Below are 22,552 nucleotides of genomic sequence, written 5' to 3'. Positions count from 1 at the left end.
TTGGTATAGTTTAATGTTTGGAAGTTAATGTCCTATTTTCTTTCATCAGCTCTGACCATGGTTTTTACATGATTTCTAAGCTGCTTGTAGTATTGTAAGTTTTCAATGGTTTGATGTGTCCAGTTTTCCCACGCTTTGTCTTTTCGATTCATGATTAGGCTTGTTTCTCAAATCAACCAATGTGTTAGATTGCTTTTGATTATTGTTGTTCTCTGTGGGGACAGTTTATTTAGGATGACTGGAAATGTTCTATTAATTTCAGATACAGCTTCATCTAAGGGTGGTATTTTCAGGGAATTACAGTCAGTTCAATTGCTTTTGTTGAGCATCAATGATCCTGATATATGTATGGGTGGTGGAAAATAAAACGTTATGGCAACTAAACTTCCCAAACGCCAGAAGGTGATGAGAGTGACAACTAAAAGTATAAACCAGTTATTACAAAGATGGCCTTCTGACACATCGGCATTGATATGGCAGGATGTTTACTTTCTTACTCATCTGATTCTAAAAAATAGCATCCACGATTATTTGTCTTTTTTACTCCTGTTGTTTTACAGTGTGCAGTCTGACCTTAGTAGAAGTTGGCTAGGTAGATAACAATGATCCATATGCTTTCTTATTGAGCTTAAGACACAGCTGTCTGGAGATTCATGACAAAATATCACTTTTTTTGATATGATTGATAGAGTTCCTCTGAATATACTCCTTACTGAATCATGTTTTGTTTTGTTCATTTGTTCTTTTAAATGTTTTCATGGAATACTTCCAAATGTGTTTTTGAATTTAAATAATAATTAGTTCTGAACAAATGCATAAAAGAATAATTATATATCCATCAATCTGTCTATTATCTACCTAACCATTTTTTCTTTCTCACTTTGTGTGTGTGTGTGTGTGTGTGTGTGTGTGTGTGTGTGTGTGTGTGTGTGTGTGTGTGTGTGTGTGTGTGTGTGTGCGCGTGTGTGTGTGTGTGTGTGCGTGCGTGCACGCAAATGAACAGTCTAAAACATCAAACACTCATATGAGCAAAAGGTTTCAGGCTATAAATAGTAATTCCTCATATGAGTAAACATTGTTTTCAATGGAGTTTTTGCCACCAACACTAGATCTTGAAGTTGGCATATATAATTAGAAGGGGGTGTGAGGGTGAAGGGTCTTTTGCTCCCCCTGCAAAAAATAAATAAATAATTTTAAATTTTTGCTGTTTTTGTTTTTGGTCATTTTAGAGTCAATCATATATATGTATTCCCTTCAAAAGCTCAAAGTTTCAAAACTTCAAACTGCAAATGGTTGAGACCATAAGACTGAAGTTTTGAAACTTCGAACATTTTGAATGGAGATCATCGTACAGCATGGAACAGGAAATTTACTGTTTTTCTCACTGTAGTGTGATCTCAGAGTTGGTATATTTATTTTGCAGGGTTGTGGGGTAACCTAAAATTTTTTTTTTGTTTTTATTTATTCATTTTTTTACAATATCGAACTTTCAAAACTTTGATCTAATGGTCTTGACTATTTGCAGTTTGAAGTTTTGAAACTTAGAGCTTGTGAAGTAGATCCATATATATAGTAGGAAACAAAACAAACTTTTAAACACTAATCAAGTGGGGGGGGCTTCACCCCCCCACCCCAACGACATGGGCGGCTGTGCCCCCCCACACCCCCAACTAAATATACTAACTCCAAGTTCACTCTACATTGGGGAAAAGGGCAAATTATCAATGACGGCTAAGCTAATTTTAACCAGGGAAAAACATTTGCGTAAATGGCCATTAGCGATTGTCAGAGTTGGACATTTACGGGTTGACGTTTACGTGTTCGATCACCTAAACATTCGATCACGTAATGTAGAACCTATTGATCAGTTGTACCATTTTTTTTTTTCACTTTTGACAAACCAACCATGCAATGAAAAACATGCAACTCAATTAAGTATATTGTTGCACATTTTATATCTGGTTACTGCAATATCCAATGTTTTTATTCTTAAACATGATGTTAATATAATATGCCATAAGATTTGCTGCTTTTCTTCAAATACATGCATTATATATGTTGGTGCTAGTAACATCATCCTATATCCCCAAAGATGCATATGGTATGAAAAAATTAAGGAAAAGTAGAAAGTGATTTTTATTTCATAATCAGCTGAAGCCATTTACAATTTTCTTTTGTGTTCATATCCCCTAGGCATTCGAATGTTGGATCAGCCTTTTATGACAGATATTATAGAAGCTTCATCAATCAGTCACATGCCACAAATAATTGACATTTACAGTGCCAGCTGGGGACCGACTGATGATGGTAAAACTGTGGATGGACCCCGAGAACTGACCTTGCAGGCCATGGCTGATGGAGTGAATAAGGTAATGGGTTTCTAAAGTACTAAAAGACCATTTCCCTTGTTTCTTAGTGTAAGACAGATTCCACAATAATTATACTTACAAATCTGCTGCCTAATAATTTAGGCTTGAAAACTACAGGCAAAAAAAATGTAGATTTTAAACACAATGTATGCTTTCTGCTTCCATGTTTTTCATCCAAAAGAAATAAATAGTTTTCATAAGTGTTTTTACAAATATCTAGAGGATTCAGCAGAATGTACAATTTGCAGTCTAGTAAAATTATTAAACAGATATCAATAGAATATTACACAACCTTAAGATAATAAGTAAAGTCAAATACCTAAAAATCATTTGGAGTCAGGATATATATGTTTGCTGCATATGTGTGTGATGCATGAGATAAATATGTGTGTTAATTTTTTTTTTTTTTTTTGATTAAGATGGAGGCATAATGACTGACGTGGATAGCAGCATATCCTTATATATAGAGAGCTCTAAAAACATTAGAAGAGGTGAGTGTGAATAGTACAGGAAAGGATACCATGGGGAGAAGATAGAAAAATATTGAGAAACGTATGCAGACGGAAGAAGAGTAGAAAGGAGAGGAATTGTGAGAGATGTGAACAGAAGAGGGAGGTAGGGAGAATGAGAGACAGTAAGTGAGGTGATAAGATGAGAAAAGGAAGGATGAAATAGGGATTAAGGGGTAGGTACTAAATTGGCATTGAGCTGTCTGTAGTCATCAACATTAAGTGTTGTTTACTGTTCTAAGGGCCATACAAGGAGAGGTTTTTCAAGCTGCTAGATGAAATGCAGTACATTGGTTACAGAAGGGTGTATGGGATGGAGCTGAAAAAATGACTAAAGAAGAGCTTAAGCTCTTAAATCTGGAGGCCAAATGAGATTCAACACATGGTTGGCATATACAAAATTATGCCATGCTGAACAGGAATGACTGGAGAGGGATCATAAGCAACAGACGTGTAGTGATCCACAACTCTCCAGATTTGAGAAGGTACTTCACTATGAAGAGGGATGTGGACACATAAAATGTATTTCCCAACTAACTGGTGCAGAAGGGAGCCACAAAGTCATACACCAGGCATGGCTTAGGTAGAGAAAGCCTGAAGATTAATACAAGGACAGAGGGGAGGTAGAATGTATGGTATGTTTAGTTTTTTCAATCTTCTATCATGTAAATATAATGTAATTTAATAGATAAATAATCACAGCAACTTATAAAATAATCTAGACGTGCTATACCTTGATCTTTGAGATGTCTTTTTTATCCGTGTTGCTTTCTTGCAACTGCTAGCCCAAACAAGATTCTAATAAGGGCAGTATCCAAAAGTTAGTATTTGCTGTTTCAATGTTTGAGTGAAAATAATAGTTCAGGAATAGATTTTTTTTCCTTGGAAAATTAAAATTCAGTATGATATACACATTTCAAATGTACTCCATGCTGCAAAAAAAAAACAAAAAAAAACCAAACAAACAATAAAGCCTATTGTATTGCAATGATTACAACACAGCTTCTTTTGCCTTAATAATATAAAAAGCACATGAAAAAATAGTGATCTAATTTTTATTGAAGATTAATTTGTTTTTCTGTGTCTAGACTTCTATTGTGTAAAATTTTCAAATACTGAATATGCTCAGTAATTGACTTTCTGAGATAATTTCTAAAACTGTGCCTTCCTTGTCAAATACCACATTCAATGTAACAAACACATACCCTCATTTTAGAAAATCCTGTTGACCATTGAGCTTTCCAAAAAGTTGAATTACTATACAAGGAGAACACAATGAAAAACAAATGTCCTTCTTTAAAAAACAAAATCCATGAACCAGCATGATGCCACCAGTTTTTGTTCACTAACAGTCATCGTTCAATCACAACAATACCTTCTAGATTACATGTCACATAGACGGTGATAAAACTGTACAAAATAATGAATGACTGGATCAGCCAGGAAGCCGCTTACAAGCATTGAAAAACTTGTGAAACATTAAAACACTTGTACTATTTGTGTCATTATTGTAAAAGTGTTCTAGCTTTATTTTGTGTGTGTGCATGTGTGCGTGTGTGCGTGTGTGCGTGTGTGCGTGTGTGCGTGTGTGTGTGTGTGTGTGTGTGTGTGTGTGTGTGTGTGTGTGTAGTATTTACTTTAAGTAAAACACAAGCAGCCAAGCAGTTTAACTTAACTTATAGTCATTTTCTCTAAGCGGAACAATGCCCTCAGGGTAGGTGTTACAGGAAAATAATCAACCTTCAATTTGGAAGTTTGGAATTTGGAAGCCCTGATAACATACTTGAGTGGACTGTCTATAACTTCCAAGGGGAGGACTGCTTCCAGTGAATTGCAATTTCATCTTAAGACTTCAAGCAAAACCTTGAGGTTATTCTTAGATGGAGTTCTTACATCGTGAATTTTGTCCTTGAAACACTGCCTGAAAAGGCACTATGGGGGTAGCAACAGCCTTAGCCAGAAGCCGAAATCCCAGGGGTGACAGCTGAAGACCATCTCTGGTAAAGCATTGAGGTCTGTCGATCATGTTATGCCAGGCTGACAGATACTGTATCCCCTTGGAATATAGTGCTAGGATATGTTAGTGCTATCTGATGCACAAGTTAGGTGTTCTAAGCTCACTTCCACATAATGCCAGATTGTTTAATAAGTTTTAGAACTAATCATAACTTGATTACAATATTTTACTGTCTAGGTGCTTGTTACTATACAGTTATACAGGGCAGTGCTAAATGCTGCTGCTTGTTGGGCAAGCCCATGCAAAACTTTCCTGATCTATAGTTGAGGAAAAAAAGCTTGATAGCAGACTCCTATGCCCTCTAGCCAATAAACAACCACACTGAGATTCCTGGTGTGCTTCCCAACTCAGAGAGAAATGGATGATCATGGGATTTCTTAAAGTAAAAGCACAACAAATGCAGCTCTCAAGTGCAGAGTAAAGAGGAAACAACAAACAACTAGCAAACAACTAAGTCTCTGGCTAATCTGCATGGTGAATCAGAGTCAAACAGAACTAGAAAAGCCACAAACATTGAAATGACTATTTTTGCCACAGAATAAATACATTAAAAATGCTCAAAACCAGCTGTGATCACCATATATATCTCAAGTACAAATGCAGTAAATTAAGAAAATATTATCTTAGATTACTCTGAATGCAGTTGAAACACTTGGAAAGTGTTGCAGAGTTATCTGTAAATGAATAAAGAGCCTTGCAAACTTGCCTGATTTATAGTACAGTAATAAAGCTTGAAAGCTGACTCCTACACCTTGTAGCCAAGAAACAACCAGAGTTTGAGCTCTGCTGTGTATTTCCTAACTCAGAGAGACCAGGTAAACACTTTCTGCCACAAAATGGATGGTCCTGGAATTTCCTAATGTAAAAGGACAGCAAAAGTACCTCTCCAAGTGCAGATTTAACAGCAAACTACCAAACAATTATGTCCCTGGATAATTTACCATTGAGGCAAATAAAACTAGAAAAATACATCAGACATAAAAAAAGACTAGTTTTGCCACAGAATAAAATAAATGCTTTAAAATGCTCAGAAAAATAGTAGTGATCAGTAAATCAAGTACAAGGCTGATAAATTAAGAAAATATTCTTATCTTAGCTTGGATGTCTCTAGATGCAGTTAAAATACTTGAAAAGTGTACCAGAGTTCTCAGTAAATGTGCAGCACTGTTTTCTGATTAGTACTTTGTATGTATAGTTCATTACACATTTGAAATACATAGTGTTCTGTATTTATAATTAATTAAATTTGAGTATTTTTTATAAATGGCAATTTTTCTCAACATTGCTGCCAAATACTGTGTCATTGTTATTATAAGAAAAGGTATCATCAACTGATTCACTTTTAGGTTTAAACTTTCGGGTTTGGTTTTTCTTTTTGTCAATTCGGTATTACCCTGCTGACTGTGAACCAGTAAGATGGCTAAGCAAAATGGTGTTTGAAGCACAGCAATCTGAATACAGACCAGCGCATTACTATGGGTAAACAAATACTATTCTGCGTGCGCTGTTATTAATATTTATATAATAATGTATGGAATGGTATGTATATTGAAAATATAACTCCTTTTCCCAAGTTTGAATACATCCAGGAAACCCACAATGAGTGCATTTGGTATGTAACCTATTTGTGAAATATCTGTCTATGCCAGAAACCTCTGTGCATGATTACTATATGTTTTATAGGGATAATGAAATAAGTATATGTTCTGATTCTGCCCTATGTTGTACCTGCACTGTATACTGCATTTTGGGTAATGTATTTTGCATCTATTTATTTATTGCACATTTGATTTACTACTTTTAACACCAATATTTTTTCTATGTTCTGCTAGTTTTCAGTTTTTATGTCTTATAGATAGGAATATACTTTGGCAGGAAGAAAACAGAAGAAAAAAGTTGTCATGGGAGCATACATGGTGTTTTACCAACCAAACAGTGTCTCGTGGTCTTGAGTCCAGTACTTCACATGACAGAACATTTGTGGGAGACAGGCCCCTCAACTTCAATGGAAGTAAATCTTGTCATTCTGATGATTGTTAGAAAGGTAGCATTTCAAAACTAACTTGTCTCCTGTCCCCATAATGACTCTGTCTCTACTTCTTGCCAGATCAAAAAGGTGGCCAATGATGCTAAAAGGAGGGGATACAAGGAGGGTGTGGCCTCGACATGACTGTCCTCTGTGCTAAACAAATATCTTATAACAGGAGGGGGAGAGTGCTCAGTCAAACCAACCCCCAGAGGGACAAACCCATCACTGGAGAGCTTAAATAGCTCATACCTAAGCTCTTCCCATGAAGTTCTTCAGTAAGCTACAAGATACTTGCATGCAGGCTGTTCTTTGTCCCCTGTCCTGAGCCAATAACAACACATTATAGCTTTTAGGACCCATTTATTATTATTGAGCTCACAAGTAATTGACATACCTTAGTAATTTCATGTGCTATATTTCAACATTGCATGACATTCAAGTCATTAACACATTCCTATATATGGTGCTGGTAGATATAACCTTGCCCATACCAACCTCCCATCTGTTGCCTGAGTGGCCTACACCATACCTGTTCAGACATTTGGTATTACCAATTCATCCCAGGGGCTTGTACCCTTCTGTCCCTACTAATATAGCCAAAGGAGGAAGTCTAATCGTTAATGACATGACTTCTATCCCATACTAGCTCAAAGATAAGACCAGTGAACCTAAAGGGGTGAAACAAGGAGGCCACAACGCGATTGCCCATTAGCATGACTCAACATGCTGTCCCCCCTCACTGGAAGCAAAATTCATAACAGCATGTGGGTGAACACAGAACAATCTAATGAACAATCCCCTCACACTGTTAATTACTAAATCTGCAATCATAGCTAACATAGGCAGAGACAGTGTTACTTTTCTCTGAAAAAAATTAAGATTAAACAAATCTAACCTGAAAACATGTAGATGCACTCAGTCATTTTCAAAGAAGTCCTTATCAGGTTTTGTTAAATTTGGATGGTCATTAATTTTAACACTTAAGGTCTTGGCTGACCTTGTAATGAGACAGTTAATGAATCTTCTTGATAATGGCATGGTTGTTAGGTTTATGGCACCATGGTGAAGGAGTCGTGGTATAAAAAAAATCAAAATATCTAGATGGTTCAACCTTAAGTCAGCCAAGCCCACTAACAGTCTTCGAAAAAGCAGCTTCTTAGGTATAAGTGACCAGTAATTGCCTCCTAGATAAATAAATGCTGCATGAGACTAGACCATCAAGAAAGTAACCGTACCCAAAATGTCCCATAATTGAAGCCAAGACTACCCAGAAAAAAAACAAATTATTTGGCAGACCAGGATCCTGGGTCCAAATGAAGGTTTGAGCTGTTTACATGAACATCTGTTCTCCACTCTGCTCTTTGAATGAAAGAATGACCTATGACCAACATGACCTATTTACCTGCAAATTAAAATAGGCTGGTTATTTCTTGATGCAATTCAGAAAAGCAGGGTCTATATTACTTCAGTTACGACATTTCATTGGAAATGCCGTTCATTGAAATCAGGTCTTGTGGGGGGCTGTGCCCCCCACACCCCCACTAATTATATATACCAACTCCAAGATCACACTACAGTGGGGAAAGGGCAACTTTCCCAATCCTCACTATACCACGATCTCAATATGAACAGTTCGACGAACAGTATGGTTGATGTAAGTGAAGCAAAAATGCCGTTTTCTCAAATGAATTTTCACTGAAGTGATATAGACCCAAAAAGCATTAGATGTCCATCTGGCTTTTAAAACATGTCCTTAGGTCAGATGTTCTACCAGTTCTAAAAGAATAGAAACAACAGGCTAATACACTCAAGTGTACTAGCTTTTGATAGCATTTAGTCGAAAAACACAGCATTTATTGTATTTTCTGCCTATCTGAAAAAAACTTGAAAAAAAAAAAAAAAAATACTCTTGTTTTCCATACTTTTCTAATAGTTTGTTCCAGTGATCAGATTTTGCTGATCCCTGGGCTTTGTCTTGGTTCCTGTTTTCTCCATTTTCCTTGTTTGGTCAAGGGGTAGTTTCTTTACTCACTAGTGGGAGTAGGGAGTACTGAGCTGCCTGTTTGTCCTCAGAGGAGTGGTTTAAGGCAGTAACTTGTAGTTTATTGGCCATTTTGGGTCATTTCCTGTCTTTTCCAGCCCCCTGCTATAAAGCACGCTTTGGCGCGAATTAGCGCGATTTAGCGCGGAGCTGCCACTGTTGCACACTAGGGCAGCGCCGGTTAAGCAGGTTTAAACTATTCGGGCTACCTAAAGTCCACTCTTCAAATTTTCCCTTAAAACTACCTTCCTCGAACTATACTACTGATCAAATCAGCGTATCCTATAACTAAAAAGATCATCTCTACTTGACTCCAAGTAGACTATTCTCTATCTGTTAAACCTAGCACTTGCTCCTACAGTACTTATTACCTTGATACGGCACTCTTGTCATAGATAGTACCCCAAAAAGGTAACCCCCCATTTCTCGGTCACCCACGTCCCCCTGAATCTTTTTTAAAGTTTTTTGTCTATCCTTCTAGCATGTCGAGGCATCAGTTGCTAGTGTCCTCCCCTGCTCAGCTGGTGAACCTGGGAATATTGAGGCAATGTTACAATTGCCTCATGTACACAGACAACCCTCTCCTCCTCCCACAAAACACAAATACATGCGAGAGATGCAACTATACGGCCAAACTGGAGGCTGAGCTCTCTCAACATAGGACTGGCAAGACCAGTCAGGAGGAGAAGGTTACCACACACACTATAGACCCAGTCTCACATAGTACCATTACAACCTCAAATCATACACATAAACACACAAAGACATACTCGGAGGCTCTGATCAAAAATCTACCAAAACAGCAGAGGCCACCAAAGCAGACACCCAAACAACCACCACCTCAGAACACAACACCTGCAACACATAGACCTCACAGTCAGAGTGTCAAACAGTCACAGCCCTTAAGGCCAAACACAATGCCAGACACACTAGTCATTGGTGACTCCATAGTCAGACACACTGACGCCCGCTCACCAGACTGAGTAAGGAGAAGGTCACAGTAAGCTGCCTGTCGGGCGCTAGAATCCGCCACATAACGCAAGCACTCAGGTCTCTCAACAGCAGGTACAAATATGACTCAGTCATTGTCCACGCTGGTGTAAACGACCTGAGACGTACCTCCTTGGACTACATGAAAAGAGACATTGAGGAGCTCTCTGATTATGTAGCCCAGGCAGGTATGACCCTGACCTTGAGCAGTATCCTACCTTCACCAAGAATGATGCCACAATACAGAGATAAGATGATCAGCTTTAACAATTGGCTTAAACACTGGTGTGATTCAAAGGGGATCCAGTATCTGTCTGCCTGGGATGACATGCTGGACAAGCCACGCTGCTTCACAAGGGACGGCTTGCACCTGTCACTCCTGGGATTCCGGATATTGGCAAACGCTCTTGCCACCCCCATAGTGCCTTTTTTAGGCAAGGCTCAAATTCTAAACCTACCACCCTAGAACACAAAAAAGAAAAAAAACTAAGGGTAATGCTGCTCAATGCCAGAAGTCTAAATCTCAAAATGCACGCACTCGAGGCCCTTCTCAGTATGGAGAACATCGATGTCTGTGCTGTGACAGAAACCTGGTTCAAGGCTCCTGAGAGCACCCCAGTGCTATCAGGTTTTACCTCATATCATGCGTTCCGGCCCAAAATCCGGACAATACCAAGAAAGGAGGGGGGGTTATCCATATTCATCAAGGACACCCACACCTCAAGACTGGTGGCAACGCACGATGCATCAGAGACCATCCAGGTGCAATTAACCATAGGCAAGACTGCTCTGCAAATTGTAGCATGTTACAGGCCACCCTCACAAACTCAGGAACCTCACATGGCCTTCCTGAAAACACTAGAGCGCATAAATGTATCACCAAACACCATCATACTAGGCGACTTCAATTACCCTAATATAGACTGGGAACACTACTCAAGCCCAAACACCCTAGCCCAAAAGTTCCTGGAATTCATAAACTCAAATGCCATGGAACAACTAGTCACCATCCCCACAAGAGGAGATAACATACTTGATCTCATCATCACGAACATGGGAGCACAATGTTCAACACCGGAAGTATACCCCTCACTGGTGAGATCAGATCACAAACTAATCTCGCTGGAGGTCCTCATCCCACCCCACCTGAAATAAAAAAGACCACAGTAAAGAACTTCTCAAAAGCCGACTTCACACTTCTAAAGACTAGTGTGGTCTCCTTTAAGGCCCCCGAGCTGGCGGAAAACAGTACTCAAGCCACTGAATCACTTACAAATGCCTTCTACCAGCACCTGCAGGACTGCATGGATAAGGCAATCCCAAGCAAAACAAAGACTCTTTGTACCAAAGGCAAGCATCCAGTCTGGTGGACCCCAGCCATAAACAAACTCTACAACAAAAGGAGGAAGCTACTACAAGATAGAGCAAAATCCTTAAAAGGTAAGACACCCTTGATCACTATAAGTAAAAAACTAAGAGCTCTCATAAAATCATCCAAAGCAAATTTCGAGAGAAAAATAGCTAAAGACTCAAAAGACAATCATAAGGCCTTCTTTAGCTATGTTAGAAACCTAGGAGGAAACTCCCAGATATGCTCAGAACTAGTTCAAAATGATGTGAAGATTACTGATCCTACAGACATTGCCAACATACTGGCTGACAGGTTCAGTGCAAACTCCCCCCCCCCAAAAGGAGAGATATCTATACCAAACAATTGCAGCCCCCCAAACATCTCCAGCGCCCAAGTGAGAACTGCTCTCTCCAAAACAAAAAACACAGCATCCATGGGACCTGATGGTGTCCCCGGCTGTGTGCTCCACGAACTCAATGAGGAATTAAACCCACAGCTAGGACAGCTGTTTAATCAAAGTCTTACCTCTGGATACGTACCCAGGGAGTGGCGCACTGCAACTGTGGTCCCACTTCACAAAGGCGGTGCCTCCACCGACCCTGGAAATTACCGGCCCATTAGCTTGACAAGCCTTATCTGCAAAGCCATGGAGAGGATCATAATGGACCTCATAAATAAAGACATAGGGAATTTGCAGACTTTGGATCCAACCCAGTTTGGCTTTGTCAAAGGCAGATCATGCCTTTTAAACTTGGTTGACTTTTTCGAAACTGTCACCAAAGCCATTGATGAGGGAAAGGCAGTCCATACAGCCTACCTCGATCTGGCTAAGGCCTTCGATACAATACCCCACTCGGGTATCATTGAAATACTCATCAGCTTAAATGTTAACCCATACATCACAAGATGGGTTGCAAACTGGCTGAGTGACAGAACCCACAGGGTCAGAGTTGCTGGCGCCATGTCAGACTCAAAGCCTGTCACAAGTGGTGTCCCACAGGGCTCAGTCCTGGGCCCACTCTTGTTTGGCATCTACTTTTCCGAAGTACAAGCAAACACAGGAGGGTTATGGCTGACAAAGTTTGCAGATGACTGCAAACTGGGCGCCATAGTAGAAAACACATCTGACACAGATATCCTTCAGAAGGGTCTCACAGAAACGGATAACTGGTGCCAGAGCCACGGCCTAAAGTTAAATGCCAAAAATGCATAGTCATACCCTTCGGGAAAAACAAGGTTACCCCTAGCTACCAAATAGGTGGCAATCCACTGAGCACAGAAGAAGTTATCAGGGACCTGGGGACCCAGGTTGATAGTAGTCTGTCATTCGACACCCATGTAGCTAAAGTAGTTAGGAAGACCTTCTACATTGCCCACCTTATCATGAAGGGATTCTCATCTAGATCAAGGGAGGTCATAGTCTCCCTTTACTCATCACTCATCAGACCAATGATTGAGTACAATGCCCCATTCGGAATGTATCTGACCCGACACTTGCAGCAGCTGGAGAGGCCACAAAAGTTCCTCACCAAAAGGATAAAGGGTCTCAAAAATCTGTCCTATGCTGCCCGACTGAAAGAACTCCAACTCTATTCAGTCGCCACCGCTTGCTCAGAGGTGACCTTTGCCTAACATACAAGGCCATGTCAAACCCAGATTTGATGAATATGCTTCACCTCAAAAAATCTAGATCCATCAGAGCCACAAGGTCGGGAGACTTAAACCTCGACACGGCTATTAATAGGACGTGCTGGAGGGATAGATTCATCACCCAAAGACTCCCTATGCTGTGGAACAAAATCCCGGTACATGTGAGGCAGAGCACCTCGCTGGCCTTGTTCAAGAGAAATCTTGACCAATGGATGGGAGATCGCAGATATACCCCAGGGATTACCTCAGTGTCACTGCTCGACAGAGGCACAGCAAAATAATGGGTATAGTTCCCCATACTAAAGGGGTGGCGTAAGCCACAAAATGATGGGCTAGGCTAGTAAATGCCCTCGGGCAGATAGCCTAGTATGAACCTATGAACCTATGAACCTATGAACCTATGAGGACAAACTTGAAGTGAATGTACCTTGGAATGTCATACCTAGTGAAGTGTTTAATTCATATCTGTGGGTATAATTACATGACCTAAACTGAGCTTAAAAAGCACTTTTGAGGAAGAGGTAGCTGGTAACAACCTGTACAGAACCATAGCCAAGTGCACTGAGCAACGAAAATAAACTTATGATTTGCCTAGACAAATTTGCTGACCACAGCTATTCTGGTCAGCTTTCAATTTTTCAAGTCAAATGATGATCAGACCTCTGGAAATGATTATATCCCCCAAGGACAAGCACTGAAGTAATTCACTAATACATCTACATATAACCATAAAAACAGGGTCACCAACACTACAAAGGGATGGAAGTCCACCAACAAAATGATGGGATTTGGCATAATGTTTAAGGTGTTTACCTTGCAGCTACAAGCTACAGGTTTTACTTCTCACCTCTGAAGAGAAATTGGCCAGGCTTCAAATGGCCTGAAAGGACAGCTAACTTGGTACTCACCTAGGAAGCTAGCACACCTAACATTATAGTTCCCAAAAGAGGTTTGAGTTTCCTGGGGTCCAAAACTAGCACTTTAATATTTAATATTGTTCAGGCTTTTCACAACTGTGGAAATTACCCAGTGATTAATGATGTCAGCAAGGTTATGAGATAATGTCAGCCAATCAAATGGTGTTAGATGAATATAGACTGCACTGACAACTTAATTTAATAAACATTTTTGAAGCAAAAATCGGACAGTAGTGAAAATGGAACACTGTCCATCATGGGCAGCCAATCCTAGATAAAAAGCCTTAAATTCACTGAGGGATACACGCCACCTGTGAGCTGGACAAGAGGTTGAAAGCTAGTCCTTTCCAATTAAACAAGTCTCTGGTAGAACTGGCATCATAAACTGCTGTGTTTCTGGAGCCACCTCTCAAAATCTGTAAGTCTGAAAGAATGACAGACTGCCAGCTAAGCCAATGAAATTCCCTGGAAGGAACTTAGCTGAAAAAAAATGACCAATTTGCAAACATAGTTAAACCAAAACCCTCAAAACTGATTTAGAATGGAATACTTAATTAATGTTTGAACTATGGCGTGGTTGTCAGAAAGGAAAATGACCTTGCTATCTGTATATTGTTCCCTCCATGCCAAAGTAGTGAACCAAAAATATAAAATTGCCAAAAAGGTAATATTCCATTTTCTCTGAACTGACCAGGATGAAGACCATGTTGCCAAAACCCACTGACCCTGAAAGTAGTCTCCCATGCCTGTCTCTGCTGCTCCATTGATAAATATTGAAGAGCCACAGATGTCACCCAAAGGTTTGCTAAATGTGTTTTTTTCCCCTAGCAGAGATCCACACCAAATGATGCTTAGATTTCTTTCCTTTCAGCATGTTCAAACTGTCCTCATAAAAGTCCAGTTGGGTGATATGGCCTGACAGGCAAAGTAAAGGAGGCTGTATAATTGCATCAGTTTACTAATCCTGACTTTCTTTGCATGAAAACCGCCCACACTGGTAGCTCTAAGGTGTTATCATTTGATTTTAGGTAGCATGAAGGCAGAGGTGGGGACATCATTGTCTAAACCTAGAAAGGTAATAATCTGGCAGGGTCCTTCTATCTTATTCACAGCTAACAGAACACCAAAGTCTTAACATAAACTAATTCTTCTCTAATTGGTTTTGATTTAGTAATAATCAACTGCAGGACAAGACATCTGAGACCCAAGAGTCCATCATAATCCACAATTCCTATTCACCCTGACAATCAGAAGAGCAGAATTCAAACAATGGACCCAGTAAGTTGCCAAACACAAAGATAAACTGCCAATGGACTTCATTTATGAACCGTTAAAAAAGTTTGTTCTTAAACCATCCACCCCAGGAACTGCTGTAACATTAAACTGCTATGAAAGAAAAGACTTAAAAACTCACAATGCACTGACCAAGTAGAATATCAAGGTAAATTAACATTGCCAAAAAAACAGCCCTGACAGGGGTTCCAGACCTAAAATCCAATGTGAAAACACCTGAGGACTGCTTCATAAATTAAAGCATGACCAATCCATGACAGGTATGTCTCAGTTGTCACTGAAACCACAACTATTACTCAGACTGAGAAAACATTGAAATTGTACAATATGACAAAAAACTTTAATTGCATCTAATCTATTACTTTCAATTAAAAATTAAAATTTCTGTCTGACAGTTGAGAACCCATAGTGTTGTTGCCTTAAAGTAACAGCAATAATCCTACACACACAAGAAATACCCACACACTTTGGATTAATTGTTTCATACTTGTTACTTTTTTCTTCAACAAAACAAGACAGAAACCTCATTGTTGTTCTTGTTGTTGGATGACTCCAGAGCACAGTATTCAATCGCTTCACTGAGTATTTATCATCTGAACCAAAAACATCATGCTTTCACACTGAAGACAAGACTCCAAAGTAACAGACTTAAAGGCATGTGTTAAGCTGAGCCAACCACCAGAATGGCAAATCTGTCACTTCAGAAACTTAAATCCCTCATACAGTACCCAGACTCTGCCACACAAATTGCCACAGTGAACAAAAATGGTGCTTGTGTCCAAGCTGCTCTTAACAGCTGCAGAATGCCAACACACTTATATTTTGCATGCAGTCCCCTATTTAATTAGAACCGGATACAACACTGGATCAAACATCACAGTTTGTCATGGGTTAAGGATTCGGCCTGACATTTCCTGTGTCTTCAGTTTCCTCTCACCTCCCAGAAACACAATCGATTATCGCAGAATACTCATTTATAAGGTATTTATCTATCCTTACTATTGTAGTCCAGAGAATGTGTGAAAATGTTCCATGAAGGTCTAACTTTCTAGGACCATAAACAAATGAAATAAACAATAAATAGAGGATTTATCTATATATCTCTTATATGTACTGGTATTTTAGGTGAGCACACACACATACACATATATACATACACACACACAAACACACACACACACACACACACACACACACACACACACACACACACACACACAGAAACATAATTTCATATGTATTAAAAAATAAATATATATATGTGTGTGTGTGTATGTATATGTCTCTCTCTCTTTATATATATATATATATATATATATATATATATATATATATATATATAGCATGTGTTTTATATATACATATAGATAGATACAGATATTTCACACACACACATGTACACACACATGCACATGTATGTGTGCATATGCTGATCTTCCTGGACAAAACGTCCCTGGACAGGTTTTTCAAAATTTCCTATGATCAAGGTAAGGTCAGATTGTTGGATGTAGCATAATTATTTGTAATTTACAAATGCTACTGAATCCAAATCCAAATGCAAAGTTTATTAAAATATCCAAACACCTCTAGCACCTTGGCATAAATCTCTTCAAGGAGTTAAAATCATTACATATTACCTAACCACTTAAATACCATCACTAAATCACCTGACAAAGTTAATTAAACAATCACATTTAAATAATAAACTAAATTAAAACCCTCGAGTTGCAATCTGTATTATGACCAGAAAGGGTCAGGGTACCATACTTAATAAATAATATTTATTTGTGTTATGGATTATTTTGTGATTTACGTTGGTTGTGTGACTGTGGAGTTGGTATATGTAAGTTAATGGGTCAGAGTGGGGATGGTCAGGTGGGGATGCCCTCTACATAAAAACATAGTGTAGGTGAAATCCATTCAGCAGATAAGGCAATATACTTGATAGCATTTTCAGTTTTTTTTTAGGTATTCTTGTTTTTTGATGTTTTTTGATCACAGCTGTAAAGTGATTCATTTTAATTTGCAGTTAGTTTCTTTTTCATTTGGAAGGTATATTTATGTTTGACCTGTGCTGACTGCAAATGCAAAGGAATCAGTTTACTTTTATTATGCTTTGTAATAGCTGGTGGTATTTATTAAGGACTGATGCTAGTGGGAAACATTAACACAAGTTACTTCCACATCATAGTAATCCTTTTTGAAACACAGACTGCCCTACCACTGAGTTTTCCTGCCAGTGGGAGCCTCTGAGTGGACAGGCTGAACTGCAGGATAATGAGGAAATCCAGGGGAGTGGCTAATGCTAACTATCCAATTGCTATGCTCCAGAAATGCCAGCAACTCTAGTCTATCAAATCACTTGGCTTCTACAGATGGAGGAAAAAGTTAACACTGTTAAAAACTATACTCACTCAGTGACTCCAAAGGAAGCGATCATGTTGCAGGCAATTTCAGCAAAGATGTGTGTGTGTGTGTGTGTGTGTGTGTGTGTGTGTGTGTGTGTGTGTGTGTGTGTGTGTGTGTATGGGTGCTGGAGCATGCTTGTGGGTGAATGGGTCCCTAAGTCTCATCATAGGTTCATTTGTAATTCCTAGGTGTGTAGTTCAGGAGACTATTAAGGAGCCTCCTTCAAATTCCCAATTGCAGCAAAACACTGTCTAGTTACGTGACTTGTTGAAGGTCACACATTATGCAAAAAAGATGGAAAATTTAAACCCTATACCCTTCGCACAAGAAGCAGTTCATTAACAGGTCAGAGCTTTAGTCCCCTACACTAACTGCAAGGCCATGGGAGTAGCTTGATTGCTGTTTGGTGGATGTGTTTGTGTGTATGTGTGTGTATATTTGTGTTAGTGCAGGGGATGTGCCTTTGTCAATATGTTGCATGGACTTCAAGGATAAAAACTGCCACCATCACAGGACTGAGAGCTCTGGTGTTAAACTGGGACAATTCAATGACATGTTAATGAGCAGATAAGGATACCTTTCTCATTGTAGCCATGTCTGTTACTGAATTACATTTTCTAACTACTGACTTACCTGCAGTAGGCAATTTGTGTGAAGGTAGGTTTAAGAAGGTTTGTGGACTGCATTGTTGTTGCAGGATAGGTAGCTTACATCCTTCTAAGTTGGGAATTGCTGATTGAAGGCTCAGTGTCTGTTATTCTAAAAGCACATTAGTTCTGGTTTAAGCACTTGGGCTTCAGGCCAGTTATTTTACATTAAGAAGGTTTGTAGTCTGCACTCTTGTGGGAGGAGAGGCTAGATTCTGCCCTTCTGAGCTGGGAATTTCTGGTTAAAGGCTTATCGTGCCTGCTTATTTGATCTGTTTCTTTCTGAAATTTGTGTGCCTTGTTTGCTGTAGCCCAGAAGCTAGTAGTTTATTGGCCATTTTGGGCTAATTTCTATCTTTTTTATTTCCCTGCTATAAGAAACACATTTGTGCTGTTTTGCGCACCGGGCAGTGCCGGTTAGCTAGGGCTAAACTATTCCCAGCTCCAAGAAGTAACTGCTCTTCAATATTTCCCTTGGAACTAGAAAAACTTTCAACTTAAGCACTCAAACCATTCATTTGGTTCATTTCACAGCGCAGCACTTGCTCAAAACTCATAGCAAGTACTAATTAACCATAGCACCAGACCCCCTTTACTGTCCAGAAGGACAAGGCTCTCTATTCGTCCCTACCAGCTAATCAGTAAAACAGCTCACTTTACCTATTCAGACATTTCCAAAGGGCAGTTTCAGGTGTACTCTCCAGTGCAACTGGTGAATCCTGGCATTTTGAGGCAATGTTACAACTGCCTCATGTACACAGACAACCCTCTCCTCCTACCACCAAACACTAATATATGCAAGAGATGCAATTATACAGCCAAACTGGAGGCAAAGCTCTCTCAACCCAAGACTGGAACTGACAGTCAAGAGGAGAAGGAAAATACTTGCAACTTTCCACCAGTCTCATATTGACTTCCTAAACCAATACGGGCAAATAATACAATTACTAAACCAATACGGGCAAATAATACACATAAATACACAAAAACATACTCGGAGGCTCTAAACAAAAATTTGCAAAGGCAACAAAGACCTCCAAAGCAGACACCCAAGCAACCTCCACACCCCATCACAAACCATGAAACACATACTTCACATAATCAATGTGCCACACAATCACACCGCTTAAGGCAAAATAACATATCCAACACACTAGTTATAGGCGACTCTACAGTCAGGCACACTGATGTCCCACTAACTAGGCTGGACAAAAAGAAAGTTACAGTTAGCTGCCTGTCAGGTGCCAGGATCCACCACATAGCACAAGCACTCAGGTCAGTCCAGAACAAGTACAAATATGACTCTGTCATTGTCCATGTTGGTGTAAATAGCCTGAGATGTACCTACCTGGACTACATGAAAAGAGACATGGAAGAGCTCTTTGATAACGTAGCCTAGGCCAGTATGACTCTGACCCTTAGTAGCATCCTGCCCTCACCAAGAATGATGGCACAGTATAAATAAAAATGATCAATTTCAACAACTGGCTAAGTTTCTGGTGTCATTCAAAGGGGATCCAGTATCTGTCCACCTGGGATGACATGCTCGATAAGCGACATTGCTTCACAAGAGATGGCTTGCACCTGTCACCCTTAGGCTTTCAAATGCTGGCCAAGGCTTTTGCCACCCCCATAGTGCCTTTTTTAGGCGAGGCTCAAAAGACAAACCCACCACCGTAAATAGCACAAGTAACCAAAAACTGAGGGTAATGCTACTCAATGCCAGAAGTCTAAACCTCAAAATGCATGCACTCGAGGCACTCCTCAGTATGGAGAACGTTGATATTTGTGCAGTAACAGAAACCTGGTTTAAGGCTCCAGAGAGTACCCCAGCACTACCAGGCTATAACTCATACCATACTTTTCGACCACAGAACCCAGACCGAAACACAAAAGGTGGGGATGTATCCATATTCATCAAGGATACCCACACCTCCAGGTTAGTGACACAGCACAATGCCTCAGAGATCATCCATGTGCAACTAACAATGGGCAAAACTGCAATTCAAATTGCAGCTTCCTACAGATCATCCATCATTACCCAGGACCTCCATTCTGCATTTCTGGAGACACTGGAAAATATGAAGGTCCTACCAAATGCACTAATATTGGGTGATTTCAATTACCCAAACATTAACTGGGAGAACTACTCAAGTACTAACTCCCTTTCCCAACGCTTCCTAGAATTTATAAACTTGAATGCCCTGGATCAACTGTTCAACACCCCCACCAGAGGTGACAACAAATTGGACCTGGTCATCACCAACATGGGCGACCGGTGTTCTACACCGAAGGTCAAACCCTCGCTGGTTAGATCGGACCATAGACTAATCACTCTGGATATTCACATTCCGCCCCCACCCCCAATCAAGGAAACCACTGTGAAATGCTTTTCAAAAGCAAACTTCATGTTACTTAAAACCGAGGTGGAAAGGTTCACAACCCCCATGCTAAAGGACAACGCTGTCCAAGCTGCTGAATCCCTTACAAAGGCAATCTATGAGCACCTGCAAGAATGCATGGATCGTGCTATCCCAAGCAAAACCAAGACTCACTCCTCCAAGAAAAGGAAACCAGTCTGGTGGACCCCTGCCATAAACAAGCTATACAATAGAAGGAGGAAACTAGTGCAGAAAAGAGTAAAATCCCAAGAAGGGAAGACATCCCTGATCAGTATCAGCAGGAAACTACGATCCCTCATAAAATCATCCAAGGCTAGCTTTGAAAGAAGAATCGCCAAGGACTCCAAAGAGAACCACAAAGCGTTCTTTAGCTATGTCAAGAACCTAAGTGGAAACTCACAGATCTGCTCTGAGTTAGTGCAGAATGGCACAAAATACACTGAACCAACTGATATTGCCAATATTCTGGCAAACAGGTTTGGTGCAAACTTCACCCCCCTCTCACCCCCTAAAGGGCTCATCACCATACCAGAAGAATGTAGTGCACTGGCAATCACTGACGCACAGGTTAAAACAGCCCTATCCAAAGCCAAAAGTACAGCTTCAATGGGACCAGACAGTTTCCCAGGCTGTGTCTTACACAAGCTCCAAAATGGACTAACCTCTCACCTAAACACACTGTTCAAACTCAGCCTCTCTACAGGCTACGTACCCATAGAGTGGTGCACAGCAACAGTTATCGTGCTCCACAAAGGTGGAGCCACAATGGACCTCGGGAACTATCGCTCTATAAGTCTGACTAGACTGGTCTACAAGGCTATGGAGCAGATCATCATGGAATTCATTAACAGAGACATTGGAAACCATCAAACATTGGACCCTACCCAGTTTGGCTTTGTTAATGGCAGATCACGCCTCCTAAACCTGGTGGACTTCTTTGAGACAGTTACCAAGGCTTTAGATGAGGGAAAGGAGGTCCACACAGCCTACCTAGACCTTGCAAAGGCTTTCAACACCATTTCCCTTTCTGGTATTATAGACAAGGTCACCAGCCTGAACATAAACCCCTACATCATGAGATGGGTTGCCAACTGGCTCATGGCTAGAACCCACACGGTGAGAGTTGCAGGCTCTAGGTCCGACTCTAAACCAGTTACAAGTGGCATTCCCCAGGGCTCTGTCCTGGGAACCTCCTATTCGGTATATACTTCTCAGGGGTACAGGCAAGCACAGGAGGACTATGACTAACCAAGTTCGCAGATGACTGCTAACTAGGGGCCATAACTGACTCTCCAACTGATACAGACATCCTCCAGAAAGGTCTCACTGAGATGATACCTGGTGTCAAAATCATGGCCTCAAGCTAAATGCCAAAAGTGCATAGTCATCCCCGTTGGAAAAAATAAAGTACCAGTGAACTACCACATATGTGGTAGTCCCCTAAATACAGAAAATTTAATAAGGGATCTGGGGAACCAAGTAGATAGTAATCTCTCCTTTGATAATCATATTGCTAAGGTGGTTAGAAAATCCTTCTATGTGGCCCACCTAATCACAAAAGGGTTTGCATCTAGAACAAAAGGTTATTGTGCCCCTCTATGCATCACTCATCAGACCCATCATAGAGTACAATGCCCCATTTGGGATTTACCTTACAAGACACCTGCAACAGCTGAAAATACTACAAAAGTACCTCACCAAGAGAATTACTGGTCTCAAACATATGCCCTATGCAGCCCGACTGAAGAAGCTCCAGCTGTACTTGGTTGCATACCACTTACTCAGAGGTGATCTCTGCCTGACATACAAGGCCATGTCCAACCCAGAATTCATGGACATGCTTCACCTAAAAAAAAAACAAATCTCCAAGAGCCACATGCTCTAGGGATCTAATCCTCACCACAATGATAAATAGGATGTGCTGGAGG

The 22,552-nt window shown here is 40.2% G+C and overlaps 1 protein-coding gene across 2 annotated transcripts in view; it reads left to right on the top strand.

Moving 5' to 3' along the window:
- Positions 1-22,552, top strand: part of PCSK2 (proprotein convertase subtilisin/kexin type 2) — a 2,031,987-nt gene that overhangs the window by 1,429,494 nt on the left and 579,941 nt on the right. For both annotated transcript variants that reach the window (XM_044056049.1, XM_044056038.1), the window contains one exon: positions 2,194-2,369. In XM_044056049.1, coding sequence (XP_043911984.1) covers positions 2,194-2,369 — 176 coding nt within the window. The remainder of the gene's footprint in view (positions 1-2,193; positions 2,370-22,552) is intronic.

Source organism: Protopterus annectens, chromosome 1.part2, assembly GCF_019279795.1.
Source record: "Protopterus annectens isolate FY-2018-M chromosome 1.part2, PAN1.0, whole genome shotgun sequence".
Classification (NCBI taxonomy): Eukaryota; Metazoa; Chordata; order Ceratodontiformes; family Protopteridae; genus Protopterus; species Protopterus annectens.
The sequence above is the reverse complement of the archived record's forward strand: the minus strand, read 5'-3'. Positions and strand labels throughout refer to the sequence as shown.